The following is a 16,671-nucleotide window of genomic DNA, read 5'->3' as shown; positions in this document are numbered from 1 at the left end:
TCGTCAGGCAGCAGCCTGTATCCCGGACTATTAGAAAAAAGGGTCAGTATAGTCCTCCCTGAAGGGAGGAACGCTCATGACACATATGTTCCTTCAGAAAGGGAGAAACTTTCGTCCCTAAAGCAGGGGAGCAAAAGTTCCTCCGTCGCCTGCATCTCATTATGGCGGCCACGAATCGAGCAAATCGAGCTGAATGAGGCTTAACGTGAACACGAAGTCTATTGTACGGAGCGAGAGGGGCAGCAAATAAAAACGTAACACGAGCTTTCCGCCAACTGTATTTATTTCCGAAGCTGGCTTCCCCATGCAGTTAAAGAAACTTACGTTTCGAAAGCATGCAGTCGCTCAACCTTCTTATCGTCAGCACTGCGATGTTACCAAGTTAAAAGGTGACCTGTCTAGAATTATAGGCACTTTGTATAAAGAAATTTTATCCCGTTGTAAGGAAGCTGTGGCGGCCCCCTTTTTTCTTTGCGGGCAGGCGCTTGCGGTCACGCCACCGCCGTGGCCGCCGGGGGAGGGCATCGGGGTCTTTCTTTGCCCTAAAACCGTTTTGTTTACGGGGTTTTGGTTAGGGTCGCAGGCCCGCCCGTGCTAGCGTCTTGGGGGACAGTAGGTTGTTCCCCCTGCGGGGGTCTGTTGCTTTCGGGGCCGGGGGGTGTCTGTGTTTTTGTGTCGTAGGCGTCCGCCGCATGTCGGCCTCGCCGGGCCGGGTCGGGTTCCACCCCGAGGGACCCGCTGACGGCGCCGTCCTGGCGGCAACCCAAAGCACTGGGGAAACTGCGAGACGTTCGGAACCGGCGCCGGTCTGTCTGCGACCGCTTGCGTGGGCGACTCTACGGAGCTGTCAGCCAAGGGCCGTTGCGAACTTGACGAATGCCTGTGACGACCCCGGCTGATCATTGGGCAATGGACACCACGTGCCTTTCACGGGTTTTAAAACTATTGGTTGACCGATGCCCGAGAGAGAGGAGGTGAGGGTCCTCAAAGGCCGTTGCCCGAGCGAGAGGAGCTGATTTTGACGGAACTTCGGGAGTTGTTTGAGGCATCCTGCCCCAAAATGTCAATCCCCTACTTTGTACATAGCCACTGTACATAGTTTGTAACTGTAAATAAACAGTTGAAACTCTAACTCGCCGAGCTTTCATCGCCTGCGGAGTACCTCATCGACCGCCGGGCCATGCTCAACCATCGCAGGCCCAACTCCAAACTATCAGCGAACAGTTTCTGGCGCAGTCGACAGGGCGGTCTTTAGAGAACTTCGTCGGCGATTGAAGATCAAGGAAAGTGCTCAAAGTGAGTCAAGACAACGCAGCCAAGTGCTGAGCTTCTGGCAACCCTGGGAGCCAGAGCAACCACGACCAGCAGCCGGGACCAGCGGAGCCCCGACTCTGTCCCGAGGGAAGCCACGGCAGGGGAACCTCCAGGCGGCAGCCTGAGTGTCTGCCGAGAACCAACGACGGCGTACGATCAACGGAGCGGCAAGCCGGGTAACCGAGCCAGAAGCCGGTGGCCAGGACCAGAGGAGTCCTGCCCGCGACCCAAGGCAAGCCGTTCGTCGGGTGAACAGCTGGACCAGCGCAGTCAAGTTCGTTCCCGACCGGGCGATCAAAGCCAGCGACAAGGACGACTGGTGGAAGAGCTGCAGCAGCACGGACCCCACGCGGACCTGCAGAAGTTGTGAGCTCTTTCTTGTTTCCCTTTTGGGGAGGGAGCGGTCGAGTCGCAGGCCAGGCCAGTCGTATGATAACGAGGTTTCGGCATCTTAACCCGAACAAACGCACCGGAGGGGCGATGAGCGTCGACGGGGCGGCGGGGGAAGTGGAACGAGCACGTCGTCGCGGACGCCGCCGAGCGAGCGCGAAAGCGAGCTCAGGTTGGAAGAGGCAAAAGAGCGCACAAGGGCACTCGAGATAGAGCTAGAGCTCGCTAGATTGGGCGTGCACCGCGCAGCAGAGGGCAGACCAGCGATGACGGGCGAACGAGAAACGCAAAACGATCTGAAACATTTCAGCAAAATTTTGTCCGGAGTCATACGGAGATTCCCATCTGAGGCCGAGGTACCTGTGTGGTTCGAGGCTGTGGAGACTACCTTCGAGACGTATGGCGTGCCAAGGGCTATATGGGGCCAGCTAGTGTTCCCGCATGTGGTGGAGCGAGTAAGGTACCTAGCTACCCGGCTCTCCGCGGCCGAGCTCAACGATTATGATCGGGTAAAAGATACCGTTCTCGAGGAGTTGCAGCTCGCGCCCGGGGAGTATCTAAAGCGTTTTCTTAGCGCCGCCAAAGGAAAAGAGGAGGCGTGGATGCCGTTTGCTACACGGCTGCGAAGCTATCTCCACTTCTATGTGGAAGCGAGGGAAATTAAGACCAAGGACGACCTGATCGACCTTTTAGTAGCCGACCAGGTAAAGGCCAGAATGACGCCTGAAGCGCTGAGCTACGTCACTCTAAAAGAGGACACGAACTGGCACAGGGCGCATGAGCTGGCCAAATTGATGAGGGTATTTGAGCAGGCCGAAGGTAGGGGAGCCGCCTCGAAAAAGGTCGACGCAAAGGTCCAACAATCGAGCCCTCGAGACGAGGGAAAAACGAAGTCCGGGAGCACATTCGGGTCGACGAAATTCACGAGAGGGCCGGCCGGGGGGCCAAACTCAGATCGGCGAAGGGGTTGCTTCGGCTGCGGCTCTTTGGGCCACCAGAGGGCGAATTGTCCGCACGCTGGGAGCGGGCGCGCAAACGGCAAGGGCGATGTTCCATCAGAAGGCGACAGACTCACCGCCCGGGTCGTCAGGGAGCCGCACTCGTTGCCGCCCAGCGGTCTCGTGAACACCAGACTAGCTTGTGGAGGACGCATGCTCAACGCTATTGTCGACACAGGGGCAGATATAACCGTGGTAAGGGAGTCTCTGGTCCCTGAGGAGTTGAGGAGCCCTTCCGGGAAGATTCAGCTCAAATCTGCTTTCGGAGAGTCGGTGGAGGCGCGTCTGGTAGTGTTGCCGTTGACTATGCACAGCTTGAATTCGGTCCTCGCCGACGTTCACGAGGCGGTGCCGACTCTTTGTGCGCTGACCGACCGACTTATTTCGCGGACCGATTGCCTGCTTTCCGGAGAAGCGTGGGAGCTGCTGCAAAAATCGGAAAGCTCGAACGCACCGATCGGAGCAATCGCGGCCGTCGCGGCGGGGGAAACAGAACAGCTCGCGACGTCCACTCCTCCGCCGGAGTCCGTAGAGGGGTTGGAGACCAGTGTCCAGACTTGCGAGGAAGAGGGCGCCAGCAACGCCCGTAGGGAATCGAGTCCTTCGGACGCAGCGGAGGTCGAAACAGATGACGGGCTCTCGGAGCGATCAAAGTTCCGAGAGCAGCAGCTAAAAGACCCTACTCTGAAAGAGGCCTGGGAAAACGGGCGCAGGAAACGGAGCGGCATGCTGATTAAAGACGGGTTGCTCTTTCATCGGGACAGGTTGTTGGGGCAAAACGTCCACCAGTTGGTACTGCCGGCTCAGCGGAGACCCGAGGTGATGGGATTGGCACATGAGTCATGCTGGGGCGGACATCTGGGTTTCAGAAAGACGAAAGCGCGGGTCAAGTACGCTTTCTACTGGCCGGGGATAGAGAGGGACATTAGGGAGCACTGCTCGAGCTGCCATGGTTGCCAGGTTAGATCCGACCTGAGGCAGACAGACCGCGTTCCTATCACCCCACTGACGAGACCCGAGTTTCCTTTCCAAACGGTAAACATCGACGTAATCGGACCACTTGACACGCCGTCAGCTAGAGGCCACAGGTACGCGCTTTGCGTTATTGACTTGTGCACACGCTGGCCAGAAGTGGTGTGCTTGCGGTCGCTGTCGGCGAAGGCAACCTGCGAGGCGCTGTTGACCATCTTCAGCAGGACAGGAATACCAAGCGTCATATGTTCCGACTGTGGCACTAACTTTACGGCCCAGCTCACGAGAGAGTTTCTCGCTCGCCTCGGCTGCAGCCCTCGGTTTTCGACACCTGACCACCCCGAGAGCAACGGCGCCGTCGAGCGCTGGAACAGGGTGTTTAAAAACATGCTGTTCCATGTCATCGAAAAGGAGGGCCGTGGCTGGGACAGGTTCGTACCTTTCCTGCTGTGGGCGTACCGTGAGGTGCCGCACGACACAACTGGTGTGTCGCCCTTCCAGATGCTGTACGGCCGAAGCCCCACTGGCCCGTTGACAGTGTTGCAGCAGTCTTGGACGGGCGACATTCCGATCCCGGTAACACTAAGGGAGTCACCTGCAGAGTACCTGCGGAACCTAAAGGGTCAAATCGAGCGCGCCGCAGAGGAGGCCGAGCTGACGGCGCCGGCCCGGCAGAACGCGTATGCGACGCAGCATAACAAACGGGCCTCCCCGAAGGCGTTTGGGGTGGGCGAAAAGGTGTTAGTGTTCGACTCGGACCGACCGGGTAAGATGTATCCGAAATGGATAGGGCCGTGCGACGTCCGAGCGAAATTTCGAGACCAGTCGTACTACGTGGACATGCCGGACGGTAAGCACAGACTGGTGCATGCCAACAAGCTGCGGCCCTACACCTGTCGCGTTCAGAGCATTGGTGTTGTATTCCAGGAAGATGGCGACTTCGGAGATATAGAGTGCACCCCGCGAAGCATGAGCATCTGTCCTGCGATGCGACTGCCGGAGTCGTACGTGGCTCATCTGGGGGATGACAGGCGGCTCGTTCGGGCGGTGTTCGACAGGCATCACGCGCTCTTCTCGCCCAACACAGGGATCGCAGAAGTGGGAGAACACCACATTAGGCTGGACCCGGGGTACGTGCCGAAGCGGGCCCACCCTTACCGCATTCCCGAAATGTTACGGGGGGAGGTCGGGCGCCAAATTGACGAGCTGCTCCAGACGGGCCTGATCTACGAATGCGAGAGCCCCTTCGCTCATCCCGTCGTGTGCGTGGCGAAAAAGGATGGCTCGGTGCGTCTCTGTGTAGACTATCGGCAGCTTAACTCGGCGACGGAGACAGACGCTTTTCCGATGCAGTTCCCGCACGATCTCATCATGCGCGTCGGTAGAGCAAACTTTGTCACACTTATCGACCTTCGGAGGGGCTACTGGCAGGTGCCGTTGGCGGAGGAGTCTCAGCTCGCCACGGCGTTTGTGTCCCATCGGGGGCAGTTCGCCTGGCGCGTCATGCCTTTCGGCCTGAAGAACGCAGCTGCGACCTTCCAGCGTATCATGAACTCAGTTCTTTGCGAGCACCAGCGCTATTCCTGCGCGTACCTTGACGATATCGCGGTGTTTAGTGGGACACTCCCCGAGCACGCGAGGCACCTGGAAGCTGTCTTCACAGCACTGGAGAAAGTAGGACTTTCGGCCAATATCGAAAAGTGCCAAGTGGCGCTGCCCGAGATTAGGTACCTTGGACACGTGGTGGGGTCTGGAAAACACGCGCCAGACCCGACGAAGCTGGCAGCGATCGAGGGTTTGCGGGTTCCTACCACTAAGCGGGAGCTGCGTAGCGCGCTGGGCCTATGCGGATATTATAGGGACTACATCGCAAACTATGCCGAGACTGCGAGACCACTCACCGAACTAACTAGTAAAAAGGTGCCGTCCAAGCTGCCGTGGAACGATGACGCCGACAGGGCATTTGTGGCTTTGAAGAAGGCGCTGTGCGACGCGGTGGCGCTCTACACGCCCGATCCGGAAAAGCCTTACTGGCTGTACACCGATGCCTCGGCCATCGCGGTGGGGGCCTGTTTGGCCCAAATGGGAGAGGGTGGGCAGGAGAAGCCGATTGCGTTCGCCAGTCACCGCTTTACACCCACTCAGACGCGGTGGTCCACAATCGAGCGAGAAGCATTCGGGGTGATCTGGGGTCTAAAGAAGTTCGACGTTTGGCTATTCGGCGCTTCCGTGACTGTGGTCTCCGATCACAACCCTCTGTCGTTCCTCACCCTGAGCGTCCCTCACGGTGCCAAACTAACCAGGTGGGCTCTAGCCCTCCAGAGGTACGACGTCAAGGTCGTACACAGGAAGGGTGTTAGACACGGGAACGCGGACGCTCTGTCCAGAATATCAAACCGATGCTGGGGGCCCTGCGACGCGGCCAGCCGCCCTTCCGGACTGGGTGACGAGAGGAGCCGGGCCTCCCAATGCTAGGCGACCGCGGAAGCGTTCGCGGGTGTGTTTGTGCTTTCATTGATGTGACCGTTTACCACGTTTCTATTCAAGCGCACTTAGAAGTAGGAAGTGAAAACTATATTCTGTGTATCCGTTTTGTTAGCTTTCCCACCACTGAGAGTATGGTTGTTGTATGAAGGGCATTGCTCCACGTCATCCGCATTCGTAGTTTTTGTCGCGGTTGAAAATGGTAGCGATTTTTGTTTGTTTTACATGTTTATCGAACACCGTGACCGCAAGGTTAGTCCGGTGTGCTGTCTGCACGTTATGAACTCACTTGTGTCGGGCTCCTTTAGGTTTCCCATGCTTTTTTTTTTTAAATAACTGTTAGCAGGTCCAAGAAGGACCAGGAACAGTCTTGGGGGGAAGGTGTAAGGAAGCTGTGGCGGCCCCCTTTTTTCTTTGCGGGCAGGCGCTTGCGGTCACGCCACCGCCGTGGCCGCCGGGGGAGGGCATCGGGGTCTTTCTTTGCCCTAAAACCGTTTTGTTTACGGGGTTTTGGTTAGGGTCGCAGGCCCGCCCGTGCTAGCGTCTTGGGGGACAGTAGGTTGTTCCCCCTGCGGGGGTCTGTTGCTTTCGGGGCCGGGGGGTGTCTGTGTTTTTGTGTCGTAGGCGTCCGCCGCATGTCGGCCTCGCCGGGCCGGGTCGGGTTCCACCCCGAGGGACCCGCTGACGGCGCCGTCCTGGCGGCAACCCAAAGCACTGGGGAAACTGCGAGACGTTCGGAACCGGCGCCGGTCTGTCTGCGACCGCTTGCGTGGGCGACTCTACGGAGCTGTCAGCCAAGGGCCGTTGCGAACTTGACGAATGCCTGTGACGACCCCGGCTGATCATTGGGCAATGGACACCACGTGCCTTTCACGGGTTTTAAAACTATTGGTTGACCGATGCCCGAGAGAGAGGAGGTGAGGGTCCTCAAAGGCCGTTGCCCGAGCGAGAGGAGCTGATTTTGACGGAACTTCGGGAGTTGTTTGAGGCATCCTGCCCCAAAATGTCAATCCCCTACTTTGTACATAGCCACTGTACATAGTTTGTAACTGTAAATAAACAGTTGAAACTCTAACTCGCCGAGCTTTCATCGCCTGCGGAGTACCTCATCGACCGCCGGGCCATGCTCAACCATCGCAGGCCCAACTCCAAACTATCAGCGAACAGTTTCTCCCGTGTTGGCTGCTTAAAAATATGTATCACTCTTTGTTTCATTCAAAACTAAGCTGCGCAATCTTCGTCTGGGGGACAACAACGGCCCCAAACTATAATAAATTAATAGACCTGCAAAAAAGAATTTTACGTATGCTCGAGGACTACAAGGGGGATTACAGGAATCTACGTACGGAACCGCTGTTTTTAAAACACCACATGCTTCGGGCAATTCAAATATATTACTTTAAATTGCTTCAATTAATCCACAGAAACAGAAGTTACTTAACGCCAGAACTAACACCAGTGTACGATATTCGACGACCGAAACGTAAAGTACCTATAATACGAACAAATTACGAACGGCAAACTTTAGCCTTCCAGACTGCTACAACTTTGAATCGTGACGTACTCGAATTAAAATTTGATGTATCAATATCCCAATTTAAAAGAGATTGTAAAATAAATTTACTGTGCAGTGCTCTCACATATTGTTAGATACTGCTCGTTTTTCTTGAAACTGAAATCATGTTTTGTTAGCAATGATCTTACCTTTCTCGTTACTTCCTCTTTCGAACGGTCTTTTCAGCCTATGCAGAATTACAGCCAATCAACCGCATTTCTACCGCGACATGACGTCACAAGGGTGCTGCGCCGGTGTTACTTGACAAAAAGCTAACCCGCTTGCCGCCCGCTAGAGACGACCGCAAGCCGCCCGCTAAGCTTCCGTTTCACGTAATATTTCGGCTGCGGTCATATTTCCTACTACTAAAGCGATACCAGTAATTTATTTTGGTTTCACTTTCGACCGCAGTAGCCCTTTAACCAACATAGAGAGAAAATATTCTTCATATATACTTTTCTGTTAGGTACGCCGAGAATGAAATTATCAGAAAGACTGCTTTGTGAATGACAAGAAGCAAGTAATATAGTTAGGTTTGAGCGTTTTCTGCACCGTCTGTTTTAATAATAGGTTAGATATACGCAGCGATGTTTTATGTATAGGCAGGACACGTAGTCTAAGTGTTTTAAAGTTTTTAATGCTTCGTTCCCGCTACAATAGCGTAAAAAATCTCAGGTATACTTTGTTTTGAAAATTAACGCTCCCACCTTTGATGTCACTAGAAACTGCCAACCCCATCCACTAAAGCTCGGTTAATTTTTCTGAAAAAATCGTTGTTCCTGTAATGAACGAAAGAGAATAAATTGCAATGCGTGCACTTACACGTTATATTTTTCCCCTAATATGATTTAAAACGGGCTTCTGAATTGGTTACGTGCAAGACACATGGCCAATCGTGTGCCATCATGTGACACTATCCGGCAGATTCAAACGTGTTTGCTATCACGTGGCACTGTCCGCCCGATCCAAACGTGTGCTACCACTTGACACTAACCGGAAAATCCGAACGGGTACAATAATGTCGCACTATCCGGCGGATCAAAACGTGGGCTATCATGACACTAGTGATCCGGCAGATTCAAACATATCCTATCACGTGACCCTTGCCGGCCGATCCAAGCGTGTGCTAACGCATAACACTACCCGGAAAGTCCAAACATGTGTAATAATGTGGCACAATCCGGCAGAACAAAACGAGTGTCATCATGTGACACTATCCGGCAAATCGAAATATGTACTATCACGTGACACTTTCCGGCCGATCCAAATTAGTGCTACCATGTGATACTATCCAGATAATTCAAACGTGTGCAATAATGTGGCACTATCCGGCGGATCAAAACGTGTGCTACCATGTTACACTATCCGTCAAATCTAAAAGTGTGTATATGGCGCTATTTGGCAGATCCAAACGTGGACTAATATGTGACAATATTCGGCAGATATAACCACTATTACGTCAATGGACAAAAAAAAAAAAAAACACGACGAGATGCGAGTTGCTGAGTAGAGGTTTTGTGCTGCACGGTCTTGCGCAAATTTAATTAGGCTGACTGATCCTTTTTAAACACCGCCTGCGCGTAGGTTCTTCTCTTTCTGTTGAGCACGACTTATTTTTGGCATTTATGAGAGCTGAGAGGCCGTAAATGAGACTAGACCTAAACAGCTACACAAGAAGAAGACAATATTTGACACGGAACTGCTCTGGCTCTTATTTGTTACACCGAAAACAAAATGTTCGTTCCTTTGTTAGCTTTTTGTGTATTGGTTTCTAGTTGTTCGTTATGCCGCCTGCTACCGTATCTTTGCCTGTCGTCAACGTCAATTGCCATAATTTACTGTTCGTTTTTTTTTTTTTTCTTTTAGAAAGACAAACTCTTTTCATGAATTGACGAGCAGAAACGAGCTCTCAAGTTCTACCACGCCTCGTCTTGGGAGCAAAATTTGATTTCCGTCGTTTATTTGTTATTTTTTGTCTTGACTCACTCTTCTTTCATCCTGGGGAAGGGGGGGGGGGGGGTTCTGTCACGGGTCTTATAAAATCTAGCACTATTGGATGAGAGAACCGTTTATAACCCAAAGCAGTCTTTCCAGCGGAATATAAGTAAACACAGAAAACTAGCTTCGAGTCTTGCGAGGAAAAAAAGCAAGCTCCGGTCGTAGTTCAGAAGAAATATCGCGTCATTATAGACGACGCCAACCGGACTGCAACTGAGACGAAATGTATGTGCTCCGTACGCACGATACGCAGCTTGTGAACGCTGTGTAATGTATATTCATGAGGCTATTTGGGCCTAAGCGTATGTTTGAAAAAATGTATACCATCTACTTGTGTTGTCCTGCCGCTACCGATCACGGGCTTTTTCCACCCTTCAGTACCGTAGATGAGTTTTGAATTCTAATGGCGTTTTCTTGACGGAACAAGCGCCATTAGAAAGGAGCTGAATGCCTTGAGCTATATCTTGTTTCGCCCTACGAGTTCAACCGGCGCTACGGGCCAATAGAGACAATCAAACGAAGCCAAAAGGGCTACATCACCCCATTCGTTGTATCTCAGTGCGTGTGTGTTGCTGGCGGCTAAGCAAATCAGGCATATGAAGTGAATGCGCGGTGATATTGTGCGTTTAGTTTGCGCGTTTGTGATAGAATATCTTGCAGCATTTGTCTGCGTTCCGGCTTAGAGTGAAACCAAATTTAGCCCGAATAGTTAACTAGAAGAAGGAATTCTACTTCCTTTACCTGGACTTCAAGAATTAGATGAGGGCACTTTGTCTCTTGTGACCTCCTGCGTGACGAACAGCAGCTGCAGGAAGCTGGCCAGGCCGACCCCGTGCTCCAGCGTGTGGTGTCATACGTCACGACTCGGTGGCCTTCCAAGCGCAGACGCGACTCTGACTACTACCGTTCTTCAATGTCCGGGACGACCTTGCGTTCGTGGAGAACCTGCTGCTGTGCGACGAGCGGTTGGTCATCCCTGTCTTGCTGGCATCAACGTTACTGGACGCAGCACACGAGGGTCATACCGGCATCGTTCGAACCAATTAAGCAAAGGCTATGGAACCAGTACTGGTGACCGGGACTTGACAAGCAAGTGGAGCAAGCTATCCACTCTTGCAGCGTTTATCAGGCATGTGACAAGTCTGCCAAACCTTCGGTGGCACCTCCACAGCCAATTCCACTTCCTGAACGGGCTTGGCGAAAATTGGCCTTGGTTATTTTCTGCCCCTTTGCGAGGGCAAAGGAAGGTTCTAAGTTTCCCATCACCTTAATTGACTCTGCTCTAAGTGGCCTGAGTTGTGCGTCGTCTCGAACGTGACCTCCGAGGCTGTGAAGTTCCTGACTGCTGTCTTCAGTTGTGAAGGATACCCTGATGAACTTCTGACAGATCATGTACCTCAGCTTACATCTGCCGTCTTTGAAGATTTTCTTCGGCAGCGAGGAATCAAGCACTCCTGTTCGTCTATCTACCATGCGCAAAGTAAAGGGCAAATTCAGCGTTTCAACAGGGTACTGAAAGACTTCGTTCAACTTGTCGTGTCGGAACACAGACCTCTTGAGAACGCTGTCTTGGAGTACCTTGCAGTATATTGCAGCACCTCCCCCCCCCCCCCCAACCCCCCTGCAATGCCACGACGAGAGTTTCCCCAGCTTTACAGCTGCACGGTCCAGCCCCACCGATCATGCTTGACATCGTTGGGATGCCTAGCCCAGGGTTTTTCGTCAACCTTGTTCCAGAGATGGTCAAGCTACGGGAACGGGTAAAAAATAAGTAGACATTCACCAGAGAGTACACAGAAAGGAAAAGAGGTGCGAAAACTCCCAAGCTTCGTCCAGGTGTCTTTGTGAGAGTGAAGAAGCCCATCATTCCAAGAATGGTGATCTCTTCTATTATAAGCCTTTAAAAATCATAGCACGGAAGGGCCCTATTCTTTTGTTCTCGTATATCACCACAGGTGGAGCGCTTCGAAGTTGTCAAGCCTACCATGCACATGCCCCTGCAAGTCGTTCCCATAGTGATCTGCAGCCAGTGGCATCTCCCTCTACAAGTGCGTCGAGAAAATGCAATGCCTCAGCAACCCAAGAAGTTAACGCAGCTGCGGAGCAGCTCGAGGTGCCTCCAGGAGATGAAGACTAACCTTCACCGCAACTGGTGGAGGATTATCAAAGTCAGCAGCTACCGCGGATATCAACCAAAGAATGAACACAACCGGACTTGTACAAAGATTATGTTGTAAAATAAACATTCCTCCCAATAGGTTTTTATGTTTTTGAGGGGGGATGATTTGGGTGGGGGGGGGGGGGGGGGGGGGGGGTTGTGTCTAGCCTGGCAACCTTCTTGTTTTGGTTTCTATTCTGTTTACGTTGTTACATTTTTTTATCATGTGTACATAAGACATTATCGCTGCGAGATAAAAACAAAAAAAACAAAAAAACACCTGCTTGAGCAGAGGAGGCACAAACCAGTGGGAGACTACTGCGTCATTACTGGCGGGCTCGGGCCGGTAATCGGCCGCCGCCTCGTTTGACCGTTACCACAACGGGCAACGTATTAACGCATGAAATACTTTTTAACGATATCCCCAACCTCAAAATTTCGTCCGTCCGCTCGTCCGTTCGTGCATTTTTCGCTAAATTTAGCGGTGAAAGTGGCGTCACGTGAACTATACACCTTGGGGAAATCGATGGCACGTGACCTACCACGTCAACTCAGTTTCCCCACTAAATTTAGCAGGAAAATTCATGTGTTATGGCCGAAAGATCAATTCAGTTTCCCCGCTAAATTTAGCGGGAAATTGGCGTCACGTGACCTACAATACACCAATTCAGTTGCCCGCTAAATTTAGCAGTAAATTTCACGTCTTGTGACATAAACACCAATCCAGTTTCCCTGCTAAATTTAGAGGGGGGGAATCGATTCGTCACGTGACATGTGCAGTGTTAGTCGATCACAGCTAAGAGACGCATGGCGACGCTTCCTCGTGTTCACGCCTGTTGCTTTGCAATTTGTGCTTTGGTGTTCTTATCGGCTAGTGCTTCGAGAGACCCAGACACCAGTCCAGTTTCTCCGCTAAATTTAGCGGGGAAAATCGACGTCACGGGACCTGACATCACGTGACCTAAACGGACATTCAGTTTCCCAGCTAAATTTAGCCGGAAAATACACGTCACGTGTCACACCGATTCTCTCGCCAATTTCCCTACGATGCGATTCATGCGTTGCAGGACTTTAAAGTAAAGAAGACTGTCAATTTTCTTTTTTTTTTTTTACTTTTGTTTGCTAACGCTTACGGCACTGCTGATAGCTTAGAAAGGCGGGGGGTGGCATGTTTCGGACATCTCATTATGGCTCCGTGGCCAATTAGGTTGCCGCATTCGCCAATAAGAGGACGAATACCGAAGCAAGGGGAGTGATCACGAAAAATCATGTCCCGGGAGTTCCGTGGCTGTCAGTTGAGTCTTGTGTTCTGTTTGTGGCGTTGGCTCTACACTTCCGCAATAAGAGATTAGCTACTTCCTTACTGGCTGATTTTTATTTCTTCGTTGGTCCCACGGGCTAGGGACAATGAAAATCAAAATGATTTAAATCTCAATATCGATCCTGATTTAAATCGTGATTTAAGTCGCGCCGATTTGATCACGATGATTTATATCTTACACTATCATCTCAAGATCCCCAAAATATTTGCTATTCATCGTTTGTCTATCATTTTATACTTTCCCTGGGCATTTATTTTGTATAGAAAGAAAATAAAGATTTATTTATTTCATTTATTTATTTCAAATGCCCTCAAAGTAAATACTTTGAAGAGGGGAGAGAGCTGTAAAATATTAACTATAAAGTGCACTTATTAGTAATAGCATTTTTAAACATAGCAATATCAGTGATGTTAGCAATTGAGGCGGGAAGGTGGTTCCAGTCTATATATGTTTGTAGCATAAAGGAATATTGAAATAATTAAGTTTTAAAATTTGGAATACCAACCTTATGGCTATGATCAATGCGAGCATATACGTAGAATGGTGGAGTAATTAGTTTATGACGAAGGGTAACATTTTGATGAAATATTTAATGAAAAAAGACACAAACGAGAGATTTTTCGGCGGTGAGTTAGTAACGGCAGACCTAAAGTATTTTTCATGGTAGTAAAACTGGCAGTGCGATAATAGTTTGTCAATATAAAACGAGCTGAGCGGTTTTGGATGGATTCAACATGAGCAATTAGTGACGAGTGAGCGGGGTCCCACACAGCAGCAGCATATTCTAATTTTGGACGGATTAGGGTTTTGTACATGGTTAGTTTTAATGAAGACGGAGAGAGGAAAAAATTTCTTTTTTAAGTATCCTAACATACGGTTAGCACTGTTAATTATGTATTCAATATGAATCTTCCAAGAAAGGTTACAAGTTACATGAACACCAAGATATTTGAAAACAGACACTGAAGCGAGGAGATTATTGTTTAGATGATAAGTATGACACACCGATTGAGCACGTGACACTCTCTTAAACAACAAATATATTAAACAACAAATATTTATACAAAACTGCCATTTACAAGAAAAAAAAAAGAGTAAAGCTAGTGACGAAATTCGCTTTTTTCATGCTGAAGTGATTAAGATCGCGGATTTTATTTATATAAAAAATATGATTTACACAAAATATTTAGATTTACTTCATTTTTTTCAATTTTTCAAACAGTTTTTTTTTCTACCCTGCTCATAGCATACACAACTCATCACGATGTACTGAACATGTTTAATAATTTTTTTTTTTCTTCCTTGTATACGTTTTGATGTTTCTTCTCTACCCCAGTCTCAGGTTATTTCAACATGTTTAATCAAACTTCCAGAACCACTCACCAGTTTGATTCCCCGTTACGGAGTTCCCTGACCTAAAAGAAATATTTCCACCTTGAATGAGGTTAGTGTTTAAAGGCCGTCTCCAATACGTCAATCTTTCTGAAAAAGAAGGGGGAGGGGGAGGGGTACCTCAGAGTTTTTCTTTACCTTCAAAGACCGACACCTTGGCGACACGTCGCGTTATGTCGATTGACGGGACGTTCGCTATGTCCCCTCTCGCCTCGTCAATGGCACCGGGTTTAAAGTGACGTGTCGAAGTGCCGTGGTCTTTTCCTGTCACTCAGATGACGGATCGCTAAGAGGCCCCAGTTGCATTCGTCCAATGTTTGGGTTCTCCTTCTTTATCTTATTTTTTTTAAGGAACAGTTAGCCTTTATGGGGTCATTGAATGGTGTAACCCCGATGAATGCCAGAAACGAACTTGAAGAAGAACTGTCAATGTTTTTGTACAGTTCTTAAGAGGGAACTGAACCCCCTCTCACCTTTCCCTCAAGAAACACAATATTAAGTGTTAGGCCAAAGAATAAACGTCACCAAAATTAACAAACCTCTCTCTCTCTCTTTATATATATATATATATATATATATATATATATATATATATATATACATAAATAGCGTGTCTGATTTTGGGTGAGGAGTTAATCCGAAATGAACTTCTAATTTTGATTACTTTATGCTCAAAATTAAATCATATATTGGAACTGCTCAATTAGGTCTCACGGCGTAATTATTAGGTTAAAGAACTTAGTTGAGGAACTCTATTTTGTCCAGTACGTGTTTCATAAAGGCACTTAGAAAATATTTTCGCAAGTTCAGTGTGTTTCAAAAAGGATATAAGACGGTATAATTCACTTTGCACGTATCGAATTTTATTACAAGGCAATTGCTAAGTTGGTCTTGATTTTACAGACAATCGACTGTCGGGATAACAAAATAGTTTTAAAAAAACGCTAAACTCATGGCATATTGAGAAGGGTGCTTTGTGCCTTGAGTTGACCAGTTTGGGATGGCGAGATCACATGGTATTTGGGGAAGATAAGTAGGGGAGGCGGGGCAAAATGAGACAAAACATTTTCATTTCAATAATAATTTTTTTTTTTGCCTCAATATGTAAAAACACAGCACAAGGGATATTCTTAGATGTCTCGACTCTAAGCTCACTAACTATTACTTAGGTGGAGCAAGCGAAACATTAGGTTAAACTACAATATCTGAAAGTAACACAATGTATAATTTCGCCCCACCCTACGGGACGAAATGATACAACGTAGTTGGGTATAATAAAAAAAAATTAAATAAACTAATATGCGTTCAGTTCTTCCAATACAAACACTTGAAACGCATTGTGTGAGGTTCAACGCACTCTTCATGAGCCAACTCCTTGCACTCCATGCACTCGATCCATGCTCGTCTCCGAATTTCTTTGCATAACAAGCACCGCCTGCCTCCTGTGGTGTGCATCGCACAGTCTACAGAACACTCGGACACTAAAAATTGTTTTCTTTCATTTTACTCTTTTTTGGGGGGCAGTGTAACGTCAGCACTTAGTTGCTTTTGCCAACATCAGCTTTGCCTTGCAGGGAGATGTCGTGAAAACAGTGCTGCTCTCCGACCTGCTTGTTCCCTTTTAGAGTGCAGTTCTTCGGCGCTCGTTTCCGGCTTGAGCTGCGTCGCCGTCGGCGTAACCGCGCGTTGCATTATGGGACGCATGACGTCACATGTGACGTCACGTACGACGTCACGAGGGTCACAAGGGAGAAGGGAGGAGGAAAGGGACAAGGATGGCGAGGAGGAGACGCAGAGGAGGAGGAGGGGAATACTCTCCCCTCCGTACCCTCTCCTCCTCCTCCTCAAAAGCTGCGCTCTAATTCGCATTACAGGGAATTGTAAGCGTCTTTCATTTTATCTATCCTACGTCAGGTACAGCAGAAATGTCCTTAAAACTTAAAACGTCGGAAAGAATGCGCCTTCTGTAACCCAGCTGTTTTCTTTTTTTTTTCTTTTTTTTTCGTAACGTCGTGATTTTTTACATACACCGAGTCGTTTGGCTCGCCTTTAAAGCACATTCTTTGGTACGCCATGTGGCAGAAGTGC

At 49.5% G+C, this 16,671-nt stretch overlaps 1 protein-coding gene across 1 annotated transcript; it reads left to right on the top strand.

Moving 5' to 3' along the window:
• The first annotated feature begins 1,970 nt into the window (after window positions 1–1,970).
• On the top strand, window positions 1,971–11,948 carry LOC120844640. The gene is made up of 3 exons (XM_040216503.1): window positions 1,971–4,936; window positions 5,534–6,029; window positions 11,667–11,948. The coding sequence occupies exons 1-3, from the start codon at window positions 1,971–1,973 to the stop codon at window positions 11,946–11,948; spliced, it is 3,744 nt and encodes a 1,247-aa protein (XP_040072437.1).
• The last annotated feature ends 4,723 nt before the right edge of the window (window positions 11,949–16,671 follow it).

Source organism: Ixodes scapularis, unplaced genomic scaffold, assembly GCF_016920785.2.
Source record: "Ixodes scapularis isolate PalLabHiFi unplaced genomic scaffold, ASM1692078v2 PGA_scaffold13__105_contigs__length_92229423, whole genome shotgun sequence".
Classification (NCBI taxonomy): domain Eukaryota; kingdom Metazoa; phylum Arthropoda; class Arachnida; order Ixodida; family Ixodidae; genus Ixodes; species Ixodes scapularis.
Note: the sequence above shows the minus strand (reverse complement) of the source record. Positions and strands in the feature narration are given on the sequence as shown.

What these genes read in the sequence shown, in the direction of transcription:
- LOC120844640 (XM_040216503.1), top strand. Translation starts at nt 1,971, where the DNA reads ATGACGGGCGAACGAGAAACGCAAAACGATCTGAAACATTTCAGCAAA. An exon ending in CCCTTCGCTCATCCCGTCGT is followed by an intron (nt 4,937 to 5,533) that starts GTGCGTGGCGAA and finishes CGGATATTATAG; the next exon opens with GGACTACATCGCAAACTATG. An exon ending in AGGTCGTACACAGGAAGGGT is followed by an intron (nt 6,030 to 11,666) that starts GTTAGACACGGG and finishes ATATCACCACAG; the next exon opens with GTGGAGCGCTTCGAAGTTGT.